The 20,800-nt window shown below is 38.1% G+C and overlaps 1 protein-coding gene across 17 annotated transcripts in view; it reads left to right on the forward strand.

The window, feature by feature from the left end:
* Positions 1-20,800, forward strand: part of GRB10 (growth factor receptor bound protein 10) — a 138,614-nt gene that overhangs the window by 47,387 nt on the left and 70,427 nt on the right. For all 17 annotated transcript variants that reach the window (XM_087892349.1, XM_087892352.1, XM_034416411.3 and 14 more), the window contains one exon: positions 6,790-6,886. In XM_087892349.1, coding sequence (XP_087748475.1) covers positions 6,790-6,886 — 97 coding nt within the window. The remainder of the gene's footprint in view (positions 1-6,789; positions 6,887-20,800) is intronic.

The following is a 20,800-nucleotide window of genomic DNA, read 5'->3' on the forward strand; positions in this document are numbered from 1 at the left end:
GTCATGTGACTGGGTGGGCGTGGCTAGCTGGTCATGTGACCGGGTGGCCATGGCTATGTGTATAGGGACTAGTCAGAGGGCTGAAAAAAGTCATTTCTGACAGGTCCTCACACTTTTGACTGGTCCTCACACTTATGACCATCCTCACATTTATGCCCTTGCAGCATTCTTAACAACCATGTCACACATTTCACATCTGCTTCTTTTCACCATGGTGATAAGATAGGGCAAAAAACGTAAAATGTGAGAATAGTCGTAAATTCTAGATCTGGTCAAAAGTGCGAGGACCAGTCAAAAATAACTTTTTCAGCCCTCTGAGTAGTCCATGTGCACAAAAGGACTACCCAGAGGGCTGAAAAAAGTGATTTCTGACAAGTCTTCGCACTTATGACTGGTCATCATTTATGCCCATTGTAGCATTCTTAACAACCATGTCACTCATTTCACAACTGCTTCTCTTCACCATGGTGACAAGATAGGGCAAAAACGTAAAATGTGAGGACAGTCATAAGTTCGAGGACTGGTCAAAAGTGCGAGGACCAATCAGAAATAACTTTTTCAGCCCTCTGAGTAGTCCATATGCATAAAAGGATACAGCAATAGAGAGGGATGAAGGAAGGGAAGTAGGAGTGAGGGTAAGAGAGGGAGGAAGAGAGGAGGAGAAGGAGAAAGGAAGAGGAAGTAGGGAGGAGAAGAAGAGAGTGAGGAAGAGAAAGTAAGAAGGAAAGAAAAGAGAGAGGTGGTAGGTTTGAGCAGAAAGATTGCTGTACAATAAAAAAGATGAAAGGGAAGAAAGCCAACCCCAAACAAATATAAAGATATTAAGATAAAGAATGAATTGTTAAACTTTAAAGAATAAAAGAGAACAAATATGAATAAATAACAATAATTAGAAACACACATACAAACATACAATGTATTTTCTTTGAACAGAGTATTTGGCTGGTTCACAAATTTAAACAGTGTTTAGTCATTTCAATTAAATTTACAATTTCTATATTTCCTTTTTGCCATATTTATTCCTCATCTATTTTTGTAAAAAACCAATATTACCCTTCATCCTCATCTCTAATCTTAATCAAATTCAATTTTTCCCTTCTATTCTATATTATACCCCTTCCCATTGTCATCTATTTTTATATCCATACTCACATTGGTTAATTATGTAATATTACAGTTGTTTAATATAAATTCAACATTTTAATATAAACCAATTAGTTATATAACTACCTTTTTTGTATATTAATCAATATGAACATGAATATTCCAATTATTTCCATGCAATCCAATTTCTTACAAATCAATTAATTATATTTACCAATAATAATAAACCAAATAATTTCCCCCATATATTCCTCCAAACCACAACTTAACCATTTCTGCTTTCAACACAATATACAATTAATAGTATCTCAATTATTACAATTCCCTAGTTAAATAGAACTTTTTTTCTTTTGTGTTTTAAAATCTTGAACTCTCCTCTTTTTCCCTAAATTTCCCATTGTTTGCACCTACCTTTTTTGGTGAGGAAAAAGAAAAGAAATCTGCCTGCCTAATTTTCCAACGTTGCAGCAACAGCAAAGCCAACAGCCTGCTTTACTTTCAGTTTCGTTTTTCAGCATAGCTAGGGGAAAAAAAATCTGCTCCAGCAAGCAGCAGAGCCCTGAGCAAAACAGCTGAGAGCTAATCAGCTGAGAGTCGGGAGCCGATCTAATCAAGGGCTAATTAGCCTATGCTGAAGCTCCAAGGGCCAATAAAATTACAAAAAAACGCCGAACCATTTGTTAAATTGCTGGCTTGCCCGCCCCTCGCCCACCACTATTTATTGGCAATAAATAGTGGTGCGGAGGGGCGGGGCAAGCCAACAATTTAACAAACGGTTCGGCTGAACCCCCTAGAGCCGGCAGAATCCCACCACTGGCTATAGGGTGGCCCTTTGAAGCCCCGTGGCAAGAATTTAAACAGTTTTTTTTCCTCTAGCCATCAGCTGGGACTCAGGAGACAGCAATAGATTGGGAGTGGGCGGGGTAAGCGAACGCCCGGAGATCCAACAGAGCAGAGAGTGAGGGTGAGTGAAGGCATGGGGGGGGGGCGAGAGAGGGCTTTGGCGACCCCTGTGAAATGGCCGTTCGACCCCCAAAGGGGTCGCGACCCCCAGGTTGAGAACCGCTGGCCTAGTGCTTCTCAATACCTTTCATGTGTTGGTTCTTTGCATTTCTTTAAGAAAGGATAAAGTACAAGTAATAAACTTTGAAATGATTTGGAATCAGGTCACCTAGGATTATATTTGTACTTGGTGGTTCTTCAGAAATACTCAACCCCATAGTTATCACCTTGGTATGTGTCATTTCATTGTAACTACTTTTGTAATAAATTTATGGGATAGATTATTCTGAGAAAGAGAATGGCCCTGTCAATGTACCTCTTTGAACTGCTTCTTCATGGGCATTGAAAGCTGATCTCTGTATAACTTGTATGCTATTATACCACAATGATTGCACTATCCTAGTCGTCACTCATATTTTGGAAGCTAGCAAAGTTGTAATTTCCAGTACTTGACCTAATTATCCCGTTTCTATTACTTCGGTAATCAAAGGCTTCTTTCATTAGTTCTGATTTGTGCATATCTTTCGGTAACTAAATTCTGTTTTTAATCTCAGCATATAATGTAGATGTCAAAAGGTTGGTCCAATTTCTGCTTAATTCTTCTATTTCATTGCCTAAATTTAAGGCCTATCCCATTTCCCAACTGTATGAAATTTTTATTTTTTCATATTGAAGAATTGTATCTTTCCCCAGAAAGCTTTAATTTCTTTGTCATTCTGTTTTACAATTCATGTTAGATAAAATTTAACTTAGTTAGAGCAAAGAATTTTAAATGTTGATGTTGAAAGAAATAATAATATTTTAATGTCTTTAACATTCAAATGCATCCCTTGGAAACTATCCCTAATCTTGTAGTGCTAAAAGTGCCTCATACTACAGATCTTTCCAGGAAACTATTCTAAACTTCTGTCTTTCTCTGGTTTAAAAAAAAAATACAACAGTGAGAATTGGCAGTCTTTACCTTATGTTCCTGGAAGTTCAGATTGTAGTTCCAAAATTTCTCAGAAAAATAGGATGACTAACTGCGTGCACTATTCTTATGCAATCAGGAGTCACAGCAGTAATCAAGCACAGTCACTTGAACATTTTATTCTACTTCTCCCTGCTGCTTGTCATCTCCTTGCCATCTTCTCCAATTAGTGTTCTGTAATGGCCATTAGTACTTTACCAGTTAGGGATAATGCTATTTGCATTTCTGATCTTCTTTCCAGTATGTGTGCTGCACTGACTAATTACAATAATGCACTGTACACAACATTGCCTTTAAACATAGTTTGAGAACCCCAGCTAGTGCACAATGAGGCTGTCAGAGTTTGGTCATGTGATATCTATATTGGTTTCTAGTTATTTCTGAATCCAATTTTAAAAAACATCTTGATTTTAAATAGTTTTGGGAAAAGTGTTTTCACCAATGCCTATTACAGATAGTAATGCCCACTGATAAGCAATTAAGCTAACTAACATAAAACAGAGTGCTTTATCAATAATGGCTGATAGCTGTGGAAAGCTAAACAATTCTTCAATTCTGGCTCTCATTTACTTTCAGGGAAGGTCTTAATACTTCTTAACTTTCTTTTCCATAAGCAATGTCTGCTAAATTGGCTTAGTATCAGCACTTATTTATACACTATATGTAATATAGTGGTATTGTGTTTTCTATCCATTGAAAGCAACCAGGGATTAACTTCATATTTATCATTAGAACGTATCGCTTTTAAATAATATTTTAAAATATTTATACAATGAAATGGACAATTCCATTGGGCACATATATAGAAAACGGTATCACAGGGCTCATTTTTATGGAGAATTGCTTTTGAATTTGCTTATAAATGATCTGGTGTCAGTAGTGAGGAAAGTTTGCTTCTGATATTGGATTTTATTATTCCAATGACAATAAAGTAAACTGGGACTGGAAGGAGCTCCAGAACAATCTCTTCAAACGAGGTGAACAGGTCTTAATAATGTCAGTTATTCACCTTCAACAAAATATTCAAACTTCTCTTAGATATGAATAGAGTTGTGCATGGAAGAATAGTGTGACTAGAATTATTCTGCTTTTTTCACAATATAAAAACTTTCAATTGCTCATTGAAACTAAACTGGAGACATTTAGGATAAAAGGAAATATTCAGTACCATCACATGTGGTAGCTATTGATTTAATTTTTTTTTAAATTGTAAGCTGCTGATACAGTTCTACAGAGGAATTATTGAGTCTGTCATCTGCACCTCTATAACTATCTGGTTTGGTTCTGCAACCCAACAAGACAGACACAGACTTCAGAGGATAATTAGAACTGCGGAAAAAATCAATTGCTGCCAACCTGCCTTCCATTGAGGACCTGTATACTGCATGAGTCAAAAAATGAATATTGCTGTAATTTTAGATACTGTACTATTTGTGCTGTACTATTTATGGTAATAAATAATATAATGGAGTACAAGTGTAGTTCCATCAGCCAGGTTGGTTTTGAATAAGATTTATTCTGAGTCATTTTCATTCAAGATTTTCTGGAATTGTTTATATTAAGTTTCTTTGAACTGTGAGAGAAGATAAATTCAAATATGTATATATGCCATGTATATTTATGACAGAGAAGATTAAATGCATCAGATAATACAATTATCTAGTGATTTAGGCCAACAGAAAATGTTTTAGAAAATGTAAGCATCTTGAAAACTTATATTGTAGAGGGAAAATTTATATTAGTTACACTTTTTAACAATTAGATTATGAGTTAATTTGAGAGCGTATTAAGATAAAATATTTACGTATTTTTCGGTGTACAAGACATACTTTTTTACCCCCAAAAAGGGGGTGAAAATCTGGGTGCGTCTTATATGCTGAATGTAGCCCCGCCCACCTGCCGGCCCCCACCCTTTGGCCATTTTTGGGCAGTTCCAGGCGGTAGGGATCTGGGTCAGGGAACAACCCTCTATGGAACGGTCTGGGGGGGGGAATCTGCCCGGCAGCTTTGGGGAACAAGGTGGGTGCCATGATTTGCGGTTGGTCACCCCTCTGGCTGACCAGCAGGCAGCTTAGGGCAGGCAATGGCCACAATGACTTCACTCTCCTGCAATGTAGGAGCTGCCGCCTAAGCCCTCAGCGCCCAGGAACCGAGCGAGCCGAACGAGAGCTCCTAAAGAAAAACATCCCTCCTTTCCAGCCACTGCTGCCCGGATTCCCCAACACAATAATCAGAGTCGCGTTTTAGGTGGCAGACGGCCAGTTCTCCTGCAATGTGATGAGCTGCCGCCTTCTCTGCGCCCAGGAGCTGAGCGAGCCGAAAGGGAGCTCCTAAAGAAAGATGCCCCTCCTTTCCAGCCACCACTGCCCAGATTCCCCAACGCAATAATCAGAGCCGCGTTTCAGGCGGGTGGCCAGTTCCCCTGCAGTGTGCAGCGGGGAACTGGGAACTGTTTTGGATTCGGGGATGGGATTGCAGTGCTTCTGCCTGAAAGTGCTTTTCTTCCCTTTGCACATTCCCAACGGGAAGAAAAGCACTTTCAGGTGGAAGCACTGCAATCCCTCCCCGAATCCAAAACAGTTCCCAGTTACCTGCTGCACATTGCAGAGGAACTGGCCGCCTGCCGCCTGAAACGCGGCTCTGATTATTGCATTGGGGAATCCGGGCAGTGGTGGCTGGAAAGGAGGGGCGTTTTTCTTTAGGAGCTCTCGTTTGGCTTGTTCGGCTCCTGGGTGCAGAGGGCTTAGGCGGCAGCTCCTACATTGCAGGGGAGGGAAGTCATTGTGGCCATTGCTTGCTCTAAGCTGCCTGTTGGGCAGCCAGAGGGGTGACCAGCCACAAATTGTGGCACCCGCCTTGTTCCACGAAGCTGCCAGGCAGATTCCCCCCAGACCGTTCCAAAATGCTGGTAGGCAGAGGTAGAATTCTTGTTTTCTTGATTTCCTCTCCCCCAAATTAAGGTGCGTCTTATACTCCGAAAAATACGGTACCTTACTTTTCTTTTTCAAAATGTTTATTGTTTTTATTCTTTTATAATTTCTTCAATACAAATTATATGTAGTAGTTATGAATGTTTATAGGTTTTACATGTGAAGTCAAATATAATACTTGTGCAATTAATTAGGTTGAAGGGAAGTAAAGGCTATTGCATATTGCTTGGAATTTAGTTGCCAGGTCTCAGAAGATAGCTTTGCTCTACTGAAAATGAATAATAGGAAATTGAATTGTAGTTACCTTAACAAGGATTAAACTTGTGATCCTGTGTCAAATTAAATCTCCCCCTCCTCAAAATAGAGGAATTTTACCCTGTTTACCTGAAAATAAGACATCCCCTGATAATAAGCCCAATCAGGTTTTTGAGTTCATGCGGTAAAATAGCCCCCCCCTGAAAATAAGCCCTCCCTGAAAATATTTAAATGCATATGCAGGCGGTCCCCGCCATTTCCTCTGGTTAGGGTTAGGGAGACAGAGCTGGAAATCAGGTAAGATGACAAGAGGAACCCCGTCTTGCTCCATGTGCCCCAAAATAATAAGACCTCCCTGAAAATAAGGCCAAGTGCTTATTTCGGGGTTCAAAAAAATATAACACAGGGTCTTATTTTCAGGGAAACATGGTATATAAGGTAAAAAATCACTTTCCATTTTTGAATACTGTGGTAGCTGAATGGCAATGATCAGTAATATTTTTCTTCTTTTTTGATGTTTATTTCTAGGACTCTGTTGATCAGACTTCGGCACATGCAGGTCGAGATCTAGTGGAACCTGGATACCAAAAACAATCAAGTCGCATTTCATTAAATAACCAAGGAGGTAAGGGAAATAAGATACAGGCATATTTATTAGGCATATAAGGGGGAAAAACCCCCCACACCATATAATTTTAAACATTATAACATTTTCCAGTGGCAAAATATTGAGGAAAGTGGTAAACTAGAAGGGTTCAAAATATTTTGCAGTTGAACTGACCTATTCTTCTAGTTCAGAACAGTTGCTCTGTCTTTACTCAAAAGGTTTGAAGTTGAACAATCCAGGTTTAAGCTTGAAACTTTTCTGGCCATGTTCAGAACAAATCAGTATCAAGTCTGAATTTGAAACATTTCACTCTGTATCCTTCTAGGGCTGACTTTGGGTTTATCTCTTTCTTAAACTATATGTTAAAAGGAAATTAATATGCACCAAGAGATGTTAGGATTTTTAAAACTCCCACAGTGCTATATGGTTCAAATAAATGAGGTAAAATGAAATGGAATTGAAGTAATTTCATAAAATACAACAGAATAGATTGTCACATAGTGGTAGCTGACTATTCCAATGGCACAATGTGATAATTATAGTATTTTTGTTCTCCTTGTTGAAATTTTGATTACCTTTAGTAGAGAATAATTCTCTTCCCAATATGTCAAATTAATTATTAAGTTCTCTAATAATTTCTATACCTCTTCCACAATCCATTTAGAAAGCTTCAGTATTTGAAGCCTCCCTGGATCACTGATTATTATTATTGTCACAGCAGTCATCATTTCCTTCCTTTGGTTGATGTTTTTGGATTCCAACTGGGAATAGCCATTTGTTGTAAAGCAATAAGCTAATAGCAGAATAGCATCAAAAGGAAAGGCAGGTCTCATGATTTCCCCAAGTTAATGGTCTACACCATTTGTCCCAGTTTGCCACGGATAGATTACCAAGCAGGAAAAGAAAGAATTAAGAAAACTTCTGAATTGCTTTTACATGGTTAAAGTTTCTCCTCAACCTTTGGCATAGGCTAGTAGAGATGTAACAAGATTTCAAAGTTTTAGAATCTATTCTATAAATCAATTCATGTGAGCAGTAAAGTGATGGTTGAGATGCTGTTCTTTAGGTATGGGAGCTAGTTGGTTGTCTGTCATTCTTTCAGCTCTAGAATGGAAAACCAACAAATCTCTCTCTCCCCCCCCCCACTTTCCCTCCTCCTCTCTGTCCCTTTCCCTTCCTCCCTCCCCCTCTCCACTCCCTCTTCATGTGTTTTTTGAAATGTATTATTATTTTTAAATGTAATTTAACTAAAGGTTTTTAAATAGAAATTAAAAACCAATAGTAGCTTTTGATCACCTGAAATATTAGCACCTCTATATACTCCACACTTGTAATACTGCATCCTGATACAAGAATGATACTGAGACTCCAGAAAGAGTGCAGATGAGCAACAAAGATGATTAGAGAGCTGGAGGCTAAAACATATAAAGTGTGGTTGCTGGAATTGGATATATCTAGTCTAACAAAGAGAAGATATATGGGTGACATGATAACAGTCTTCCAATATGAAGGTCTATCACAAAGAAGATGAAGACTATTCTCAAAAGCACCTGAGCACAAAGCAAAATGTAACAGATGGAGATTTATTTATTTTTAATTTATTTATATATATCCCACTTTATTTGCTTACCCACCCATCCACCCATCTACCCACCTAACTACCTATCTACCAATAACTCAAGGCTGTGAACATACCCAACTCACCTTCCTCCTCCTATTTCCCCCACAACAACAACTCTGTGAGGTAAATTGGATTGAGAGAAAATGGCTCAAAGTCACCCAAATGCCTTCATTTGAACTCACTTTCTAGTCCAATGCCTTAACCGCTAGACCAAACTGACTCTTATCAAAGAGAGAGCAAATCCAGAACTAAGAAGAAATTTTCTGACAGTGAGTATAATTAATTAGTTGCCTCCAGATGTTGTGAATGTACCTTTACTGGATGTTTTAAAGAAGAGATTGAACAGCCATTTGTAAAGAATAGTATATCCTCGACTCTTGAGGGAGGTGGACTGTAAGTCCTCCAAGGTCCTTTCCAATTCTGTTACTCTTATCATTTTCTTTACAGTGGTTGTAATTATAATTTTATTTCTTGCTCTATGGTTACTAAATACCTTTTTTGTTTTTATAATCCAGTCTATCCAATGATCAAAACCATCAATCAAAAGTTCATTCTTTTTTCTATTTCATGCAAAAAGCTTATAAAAATGTAGATATCATATCTTTGATTCAAAGAAATCAATTTAACTATCTCAGCGTGTTTATTTATTTTATTTATTTTATTCAATTTATATCCCGCCCTTCTCCAAGTGGACTCAGGGCGGTGCACAGCCAGACTAAAACACATATCAATACAAAATTTAAACTTATTAAAAGAATTAAATAACTGTGGCCCAAAAATTTAAAACATTGAAACTAAAACCCCTAAATTTAACTAAATTTAAACAATTTAAAAAGCTAAAAACTAAAAAGGGGAGGGGGTTTCACGCCAGCCCTGCTTGATGGAAAAGAAAAGTTTTTAGAGCACGGCGAAAAACCCGGAGATCTGATATCCTTTGTATCTCCGGGGGCAAATTGTTCCAGAGGGCAGGAGCTGCCTCAGAGAAGGCCCTCCCCCTGGGGGTCGCCAGCCGACATTGCCCGGCTGACTGCACCTGAGGAGTCCCTCTCTGTGGGAGTGCACTGGTCGGTGGGAGGCTATCGGTGGCACAGGCGGTCCCGCAAATACCCAGGTCCCATGCCATGGAGCACTTTAAAGGTGGTGACCAACACCTTAAATCGCACCTGGAAGACCACTGGAAGCCAATGCAGCTCACGCAGGAGAGGTGTCACATGGGAGAGGCACCTCGCTCCCATAATCCCCCGTGCAGCCGCATTCTGCACCAGTTGGAGTCTCCGGGTGCTCCTCAAGGGGAGCTCCATGTAGAGAGCATTGCAATAGTCCAGGCGGGAAGTGACGAGCCCCTCAGTGACTGTGCATAGGGAATCCCGATCCAGAAAGGGACGCAACTGGCGAATCAGGCGGACCTGATAAAAAGCCCCCCTGGCCACGGCCGTCATATGCTCTTCTAAAGACAGCCGTGCATCCAGGAGGACACCCAAGTTGCGAGCCCTATCCATAGGGGCCAATAACTCGCCCCCAATAGCCAGCGATGGCACCAGCTGGCTATATCGGGATGCCGGAAGCCACAGCCACTCGGTCTTGGAAGGGTTGAGTCGAAGCCTGTTACTCCCCATCCAGGTCCGCATGGCCTCCAGGCACCGGGACATCACTTCAAGGGCATCGTTGGGATGGCCTGGGGTGGAGATGTACAGCTGCGTATCATCAGCGTACTGATGGAACTCCACCCCAAAGCCATGGATGATCTCGCCCAGCGGCTTCACATAAATGTTGAACAGAAGGGGTGAGAGGACCGACTCCTGTGGCATCCCGCAAGCAAGGCGCCTCGGGGTCGACCTCTGCCCTCCTGCCAATACCGACTGCGACCGGTCGGAGAGATAGGAAGAGAACCACCGCAAAATGGTGCCCCCCACTCCCAACCCCTCCAACCGGCGCAGCAGGATACCATGGTCGATGGTATCAAAAGCCGCTGAGAGATCTAACAGGACCAGGATAGAGGAGCAACCCTTATCCTGAGACCTCCAGAGATCATCCACCAATGCGACCAATGCTGTTTCTGTGCTGTGCCCAGGCCTGAAGCCGGACTGGAGCGGATCCAGATAGACAGCTTCATCCAGGTACCCAGGAAACTGTCGCGCCACCACACTCTTCGCCAAGAAGGGAAGGTTGGAGACTGGACGATAGTTAGCCAAAATACCGGATCCAGAGCAGGCTTCTTGAGGAGGGGCCTCACCACCGCCTCTTTCAAGGTGGATGGCAAGACACCCTCACTCAAGGAAGCGTTGATAATGCCCTGGAACCAGCCTCGTGTAACCTCCTGGGAGGCCAGCACCAGCCAGGAGGGACACGGGTCCAATAAACATGTGGTCGCGTTCAGCGTTCAGCCGCCCCAGTATCCTGTCCACGTCCTCGGGAGCAACAGGGTCGAACTCCTCCCAAATGGCAGTCCCAAGACCGGCACCCATCATCCCGTCTGTACCTACCCAGTCAGAGACCGGGCCTTCCCGAATCTGAGTGATTTTATCGTGCAGATACTGAACAAAATCCTCGGCCAAATGTTGCCTCATTTTCACCAATTATTCCTCAATTGCAGACAGTGCCATCTTTCTGCATACAATAAACCTGCTGCAGTTAACATATACAAAAACAAAATTCCATGACATTTCCCCCCTGCTGTGTTGTCTTGGTTTGCTTACGGATGTTTCATTACCCAACTAAGTAACTTCATCAATAATACTGAGTATAGAATTCCCTGGTTAAACGCAGTGACTTGTCCTGTCAGTGTTGGTGGGGGTGAGATTTTCTCCTTGGTAGTTCCTTGATTAGGGTATTGTTTTCTCTTTTATTGTTTTTTCTGGTATTAATCCTTGCTTAACTGATTGTGGGTTGCAGGAGAGAATGTGTTGTGGTCTTCCTGTTTTCTTAGCTTTTTTGGTTGTCTCTTTTGAATGGTGTGTAAATATGGTTTATCTGTATGTGTCTATAATGGCTGATTTGTCCAAGTGCCAAACCTCCAAGAATTCTGTAGTGGTTTTGGAAAACAATATCCTAATGAAAAAACTACCAAAGAGAAACCCATACCCATACCAATTCTAGGAGGGCCAATAAGGGTCTCCCTTATTGATGATGTTACCTAGTCAGATAATGAATTGTTTGAAAGCAATCAAGATTAGAGAGCATCAAGCACCCTAATTCAACTCTGAACTATGTATATTCTCTTTTATTGTTTTTTCGAACTGTTTGTCCATCAAACACATTAAAAAATCCTCTGTATTCAATAGTATATTAATCTTTTAAATTCATCAGAATCAATGCATGAATTTGGACCCAAAATTTTCTAGGAAAATAGAAACCAAACCATTATAAAATTTCCCATCTTGTTCACATTTCCAATACAAATTTGAAGTGCCTTTCTATATTCTAGATAATTTTTCTGGTAACATATACCAAGAGTACATCAGCTTATAAAAATTATCCTTAAGCTAATATAAATTTCAGTCCTTTCAAGCAGATAATTCCCATTCTTCCATCTGTATATTATTAACAATATTTTAACTCACATCATCATATATTATTTCATTTATTCCTCTTCTGTTTCAAATTTCAATAAAAGTTTATACATTTTGGCAATTACATGTTCATCATTTGTGCACAATTTCATACCCAGACTTAAAATGTTTAAAACCATAAATTATTTTATTTACTTTAAATATTTCTAATAATTGTAAATAAGAAAACCATTGGCAATTATATTCCTCTGCCACTAGTTCTTCTCTTGATTTTATTTTACATTCCCCTTGACAAAATTCTAGTATTTAACCATTTGCTTATTTGTGTTTGCCTATTATGTCTCATCTGTAAACCGCTTCTTGTGCAAAAACACAAAAGTGTTTTCAGGCACAGTCTGGGTTGGTTTCTATTCCATATTCTCAACAGGACAGATCTAACATAATGATTTTTAAAATCCAGATTAATCTTGTTATTTGCCGTACCACAAATACTCATGCCACCCAAACCTTAGGACATATTCTAATTCCAAATGCATTTGCTTCTCAGGATCCCATTTTCATCCAAAAGAAACAGAAAGCTGCAAAATAGAATTTCAAGTCAGATAAACCCAATCCTCCTCTTTGTTTTTTTAAATGCATCTTGTACAGTGGTGGGATTCTGCCTGTTCTAGGGGGTACGGCTGAACCCTTTGTTAAATTGCTGGCTCGCCCCTTGCCCCGCCCCTCCGCACCACTATTTATTGCCAATAAATAGTGGTGGGCGAGGGACGGGCGAGCCAGTAATTTAACAAACAGTTCGGTCTTTTTTTGTAATTTTATTGGCCCTTGGAGCTTCAGCATAGGCTAATTAGCCCTTGATTAGATTGGCTCCCGACTCTCAGTTGATTTGCTCTCAGCTGTTTTGCTCAGAGCTCTGCTGCTTGCTTGCAGAGTGCTGATTTTTTTCCCCCTAGCTATGCTGGAAAACGAAACTGAAAGTAAAGCAGGCTGTTGGCTTTGCTGTTGCTGCAACGTTGGAAAATTAGGCAGGCAGATTTCTTTTCTTTTTCCTCACCAAAAAAGGTAGGTGCAAACAATGGGAAATTTAGGGAAAAAGAGGAGAGTTCAAGATTTTAAAACACAAAAGAAAAAAAGCTCTATTTAACTAGGGAATTGTAATAATTGAGATACTATTAATTGTATATTGTGTTGAAAGCAGAAATGATTAAGTTGTGGTTTGGAGGAATATATGGGGGAAATTATTTGGTTTATTATTATTAATAATAATATAATTAATTGATTTGTAAGAAATTGGATTGCATGGAAATAATTGGAATGTTCCAATTATTCCAATAATTTGAATATTCATGTTCATATTGATTAATATACAAAAATGGAAGTAATATAACTAATTGATTTATATTAAAATGTTGAATTTATATTAAACAACTGTAATATTACATAATTAACCAATGTGAGGATGGATATAAAAATAGATGACAATGGGAAGGGGTATAATATAGAATAGAAGGGAAAATTTGAATTTGATTAAGATTAGAGATGAGGATGAAGGGTAATATTGGTTTTTTACAAAAATAGATGAGGAATAAATATGGCAAAAAGGAAATATAGAAATTGTAAATTTAATTGAAATGACTAAACACTGTTTAAATTTGTGAACCGGCCAAATACTCTGTTCAATATACATTGTATGTTTGTATGTGTATTTCTAATTATTGTTATTTATTCATATTTGTTCTCTTTTATTCTTTAAAGTTTAACAATTCATTCTTTATCTTAATATCTTTATATTTGTTTTGGGTTGGCTTTCTTCCCTTTCATCTTTTTTATTGTACAGCAGTCTTTCTCCTCAAACCTACCACCTCTCTCTTTTCTTTCCTTCTTACTTTCTCTTCCTCCCCCTCTTCTTCTCCTCCCTACTTCCTCTTCCTTTCTCCTTCTCCTCTCTTCCTCCCTCTCTTACCCTCCTACTTTAATTTCCCTTCCCTTCCTTCATCCCTCTCTATTGCTGTATCTTTTTATGCATATGGACTATTCATAGGGCTGAAAAAGTTATTTCTGACTGGTCCTCGCACTTTTGACCAGTCCTTGAACTTACGACTGTCCTCACATTTTACGTTTTTGCCCTATCTTGTCACCATGGTGAAGAGAAGCAGTTGTGAAATGAGTGACACGGTTGTTAAGAATGCTACAATGGGCATAAATGATGATCAGTCATAAGTGCGAAGACCGGTCAAAAGTGCGAGGACCAGTCAGAAATCACTTTTTTCAGCCCTCTGGGTAGTCCTTTTTTGCATATGGACTACTCAGAGGGCTGAAAAAGTTATTTTTGACTGGTCCTCGCACTTTTGACCAGTCCTCGAACTTACGACTGTCTTCACATTTTACGTTTTTGCCCTATCTTGTCACCATGATGAAGAGAAGCAGTTGTGAAATGAGTGACCCGGATGTTAAGAATGCTGAAACGGGCAAAAATGTAAGTGTGGGGACCGGTCAGAAATGACTTTTTTCAGCCCTCTGTAGTCCCTATGCAGATAGCCACGCTCACCGGTCACATGACCAGCTAGCCATGCCCACCCAGTCACATGACCACTAAGCCACACCCCCCAACTAAGCCACGCCCACAGAACTGGTTGTTTAAAAAATTGAATTCCACCACTGATCTTGTAGCACCTTATATTTAATTTGTGATTTTTTCCCCTTTACACAAACTTCGATAAATGCTTCTACTATTGTTTAAATGATGCATGAGTTGTCAAAACAGGTAAACAAAAATTTGATTCTTAAAACTTTAAATTTTATCACAGCAATTCTCCTGACAATGGCAATTGTAATTTTTCCCATCTTAAAATATCTTTTTTTAATTTCATTGCTTATCTTAACATAATTATTATGAAATAACATATCATACATATCTCTCAGTGATACCCAGGTACTATGCCTTCTTCACATTCTTAAAATCTGTTTCAATCATCAGTTCTGTTTTATCTATTTTCATTTTTGCTGAACATCTGTATCTTGTTTATTAATCAATAACTGCAAATGGAACAAATTCTTTTAATTTTTCCATTAATATTCTAATTCCTTTAAAGGATCTTCCAGAATCAACACCAAGTCATGCAAAAGCCCTTAACTTCTAAATTTCTTTTTTTATCTTTACTCCCAAAGTATAACTCTAATTCAGTATTTTCAAAACCAAATAAACAAGAGAGTGTACAGTGAGCATACCTTCATTTTTGTATCTCACATTTTTAAAGATCTCCCTTAACAATTATGCTTTTTGTAAAGCACAGATTGATCTCATTCATTTTATGAAGTCCCCTCCCCAAATTTTTTTGTATTTTTCAGAACCTGAAATAAGAAAACCAAATATCAAAGGAATTCTTTGTATCAAGAGATCTCATTTCCTTTATGTAAGGAAATATATACTTTTACTGTATATTTCCCAGAGTTCCTCTGTGAGGGAGATGGGCAGTTTAAAATGTGATAAATAAATAAATAAAATAAAGATTTAGAAATCGGTCTTAAGCATATCACTGAAGCAGAAAGGCTCTACCAATGTATAGATATGTATTTTGCATATCTTAGGAGCATTCTTTCCTAACACTTACGGGCACTCAATTGTTTATGTGCACTAAGTCATCTAACTAATAGATAGAATATGAACCTTATATGAAAACATCATAAGGATCATATGCTGTATGTTTAGTTTTTTTTATGTTGTTAATTTCTTTCTTTTTTTTTTGTTAAAGACATTGACAATCAGTAAGTATTGGCTGCTTGTGCCTACATAGAAAGGAAAATGGAATACAAGATATAAAACAATATCAGGGAGATGGGCATATGAATTTAATAAATAAATTAAAATACATCAGTATTTTAATTTATTTTACTTCAGTTTTTTTTAAAGTGTGTATTTTATTTTTGTACTTGGTTCTTTTTCTTCATTTATTTTCACCAGTATTTTAAAAACAATAAAAGAATAGATTAAAACAATGTCTATATACCCACATATATATGTACGTTTATTATAAGTTTTACAAATAATAAAAAATTACAGTACTTTTTTATTGTAAAATTCCACATACAACATGATTTAATTATATATCAAATATATAATTATGTATTTGTATATTTATAATATACAAATATTTAAATATTGATTTAATTGCATTTGACTTAGCCACACTTATATTTACAATCCTTTGGCATGCAAACCTCAATATATAGTATAATACTTTGTGAATAATTCATATGCTGATTTCAACATTAATTCTAGTTAAACAGCCTCAGAATCGCTAAACAGAATTCTCAAAAACTGGCCATCAAACAAAGGCCACTGAACTAAGATTCATTGATAAAAACACAGCTTTCAAGAATTATTTTAAAATTATTTTCTACCTGCAAACAGTGATTCTTAACTGCAGAAAAGAGAAGCAGACTAACCTGAAGTGAGCCTGGCATATGTAAGATCACAGAGGGGGGGGAGGGAGAAGAGTAATAATCAATCAACAATGCCTGTCATCAAGAAAACTGTTCTTTTTTTGAGCTACACTGTCAACATAACTGGCCCATGTGATGTTGTATGCTCTTCTCTGCATACACCTTCTCTTACTTCTTCCTTCCCCATTTCACTAGCTTGAAATTGACAAGCCTTGAAGGAAGATGGTTGAGATGTATATTTCAATGGCTGTATGTAGTGTCTGTTTTAATAGTGTCTGTTTTTAACAGCTGGTTTGCAACATTGCTGAAAATTTAACAATTGCTTCTTGTGAATCAAAACGAGCTACTCCAGGACATCAATTCTTTTTGATGTTCTCTACCCAAATACTCTCCACATGTAAGACTTTGCTCTGAACAGATTTAGATGACACATCATGTGTTTTAATGGCACATCTAAGGATAGAATCTTTTATCATGGATTTTTGTACGGTATGGTATGGTTCACCAGTCTACGTTTGAACTGAAGAACCTAGAAATCCTTTTTGTTTAATTTGTAGGAAATTTAGATGAGTGACAATCAGTTTACGGTACTTGAATTTCTGCTAATGGTTACATTGGGTACATGTGAAATAGCCATGCATTAATAATACAGATAAAATATAGGTAAAACATTCTAATGATCACTTTTATAAATTTGTCAAAAATTCTCAGGTTTATTTTTTTACTTACAGTATGTAATTTTAATTATCTTGCACTGCTTAGCTTTGGTTAGTAAATTTTACTATATTGTACAAAGTTTCAGTCATTTAGTTTCTCTTAACTTTTTGTAAATGCAAGGTTGATTAAGTAATTTTCAGTATGTTACCTCCAAATTAATGTATAGTATTTACTGAAAATTAGTTTCAACATAACCTTAGCTAATTATGAAAAGTTAACTTAAAAGTGCTTGGTTTTTAATTATAGATAGTATGGGTAGGGGTATAGTCTTTTTGTTTGAAAGGAACCGGTGCCATCTGGTGGTTTTATGTTATGATCTAGCCAAATAGTGTCATGATAAAGATTAATGATTACAACATACATTTTAGTGTTGGAAAAAATATACAGAATTGCAACTTTATATATAAATAATTTGCAAATTACAAATGGTGAGGTCAGTGGAAAGAGAAAGTGCAAATATTTACTTTACACAAAGAAGAGGGGGATCAACCTATTTTCCAAAGCACCAGACAAGCATAAGGCAAGAAACTGTGGGCCAGAATTGATTCCTGTCTTCAGGAATCAATGTTTGTATCTGGTGTTTGTATATAGTTGCTACTGAGTATCTGTTCTGGGTTTGAGGACTTATCTATCCCCCTGATCTTTCCAGGGTGGGCTTTAAATTATTGTAATTGGCAACAGAAAGCCTATGTAGACACATCAAGGTTGGAGTGGGGAGTTTTCTAGACAATGGACAAAGGCAATTGAAACAACTAACAATGGTACAGGGTTCCAATATCCTGTAGGTCAGCTATATATTAAAACTGTTGGCTTTCAGTTTGAATACAGTTGAATCTGCAGTGTCCTTTGGCCAGCAGGAGTACTAAAAAAAAAATCCACTGTGGATGCTCTGATTGGAAAAAAGTGTTAATGGTTAACTTTTGCCATTCTCTTTTCATCACAATATTCTATTATGAGCTGATGGAATTCAGACAAAGAAGTCTGTTTGAGAAGAGCATTGAATTAAAGAAGTAAATAAATCAATTAGAGTTAATACTGAGAAAGCTGAAAGAACCTAAATGTCAGTAGTGAGAAGTGACTGTCCCTGAAAAGGAAACAGACTTAGAGATCTGATTACAGAGCGTATCAGACATGACTGAAATAGCAACTCTGACTTAGGATTTTTGTGGTTTTGAAGGGAGTTCCTTTGTTTAAAAGCAATATTGACATTACTTATAAATTATGATGTAGACATTAGAATACTTTGGGATCTGCCACAATATACTTGTGAAGTTTGAACTGGCAAATGTCTATATCAACTATGAGTGTTATTTAGGTGTGTTTTTTTTTTTTACTGGAGTCTGTCCTGTAGCAAATTATTTTTAGATAGGTATCTAGTTCTGTTGATTTGATTTTTCACTTGTTGATAGGCATTGTAGATGGAGAAATACCTCATATAAAATCTTTAAAATTGCTTATTATTGCCCTGATATCTGTTTATACATATAGTCATATGTATGTCTTATATGACATAATAATGTCTTATATACTTACGAGATAAGAAAACAGATTTTAATTTTAGCTTTTAAAGTTTTTTTTTAATTGTGAGATAGTGGTGATAACCAGAAAGAAAGCAGATGGAAAAGATAATAACACTTGTTCTTTTTTCCAAAACACAATGCATTGAAGCTGCAACAATATTCCATTATGTGCCTGCTGTTGCTATTATTTTAGAATGAAAATAATATTTTAAAAAGTGCTAATACTGTTAAAATTGTAAATTATACATGGAAAGACAACCACTGGTATTTTGTTCATTCTCTGTACATGCTCTTATGATTTGTCATCTTAAACCTGTGTCTCTACCATCCTATTAGATGTGGCAGGAGGGGATCCTGGCAGGACCGTGCCTTGCGCACGGTCACTCATGCCCTCATCACTTCCCATCTGGACTACTGTAATGCTCTCTTCATGGGGCTCCCCTTGAAGAGCACTCAGAGGCTCCAACTGGTCCAGAATATGGCTGTGTGGGTGATTATGGGAGCAACACGGCGCACCCATGTAACACTTCTCTTGCACGAGCTGCACTGGCTCCCGGTGGTCTTCTGGGTGTGATTCAAGGTGCTGGTTACCATCTTTAAAGCGCTCCATGGCTTAGGACCTGGGTACTTACGTGATTGCCTTCTGCCACCGATAGCCTCCCACAGAGAGAGACTCCTCATGGTGCCGTCGGTCAAACAATGTTGACTGGCAACCCCCAGGGGGAGAGCCTTCTCTGTGGGGGCACCTGCCCTCTGGAATGAATTGCCCCCGGAGATACGTGTGATCCCTGACCTACATACCTTTCGCCATGCCCTTAAGACTTTACTGTTTCAACAGGCTGGGCTGGCTTAAATAACGAATTTTAATGAGTGTTTTAGTTTTTTTTAATATAAGGGCCAAATTATTTAATATGTTTTAAACTGATTTTAAATTTTATAGATATAAGTGTTTTATTGTGGCTGTGCACCACCCTGAGTCCCTCGGGAGAAAGGCGGTATAAAAATTTAAATAATAAATAAATAAATCTTCAGTTTTAAATTGAAGAATGCCATCTTGTATGAGCCAGATAGTGTGCTTTTATGGTAGCAGTAGCAAGATCAGATTGATCCTGACTCGGCTGGCTTTCTGGAAAGCGCTGAAGACGTAGTAGTTTGGCTTGGCAGGGATGAGTGATTAGACATTATTTTGTGGTCTTTTTATTCTTGGCTACTGTCATTTTGGATTGTATGTTATAAGTTTGTTACAAGTGCTATACATATGGTAGTTTTTATTTTTATACTTTATACAACAAGAAGCCAATGTGGGATTGTCAAAAACAGATCATGCCAGACAAATCTTATTACAGTCTTTGAAAATGTGACAGAATTAGTGGAGCAATGGAATGCTATGGACATAATTTACTTGGACTTCAGTAAAGTATTGATAAAGTAGACCAAAGCCTATTACTTGATAAGATATAAAAATATGGGTTAAACAGCATCACCACCAGATGGATTCATATCCTGACTGACCAGTGAAACTCAGCGTGTGCTCATTAATGGAACTGAATATTGAGGGAAGTATGCAGTGGCTCTGGCTCTGTTTTAGGCCCAGTACACTTCAATCAGGGTTGAAATTCAACAGGTTCTGAAGAACCAGTAGCGGAAATTTTGAGTAGTTCGGAGAACCGGCAAATACCACCTCTGGCTGGCCTCAGAGCGGGGAGGGAATGGAGATTTTGCAGTATCCTTCCCCTGGAGTGGGGTAGGAATGGAGATTTTGCAGTATCCTTCCTCTGCCATGCCCACCAAGCCACACCACACCACACCATGCCACGCCACGCCATGCCCACAGAACTGGTAGTAAAATAATTTGAATTTCACCACTGATTTCAATATATTCATAAATAAGATAGATGAATGTATAGAAAGGGAATCCATAAATTTGCAGATGACACCAAATTGGAAGGAATAGCCAACATTCAGAAGACAGGCTCAAGATGCAGACGGATCACAACAGACTTGAGCACTGGGTCTTATCTAACAAAAGAACTCCAGTGGTAAGAAAAATAAGATTTTACATTTAGACAAGAAAAACCAAATGCATGGTTATAGAATAGGTGGTTCTTGGCTCAATAGTAGT

Source organism: Pantherophis guttatus, chromosome 4, assembly GCF_059756535.1.
Source record: "Pantherophis guttatus breed Tessera chromosome 4, ASM5975653v1, whole genome shotgun sequence".
Taxonomy (NCBI): Eukaryota; Metazoa; Chordata; class Lepidosauria; order Squamata; family Colubridae; genus Pantherophis; species Pantherophis guttatus.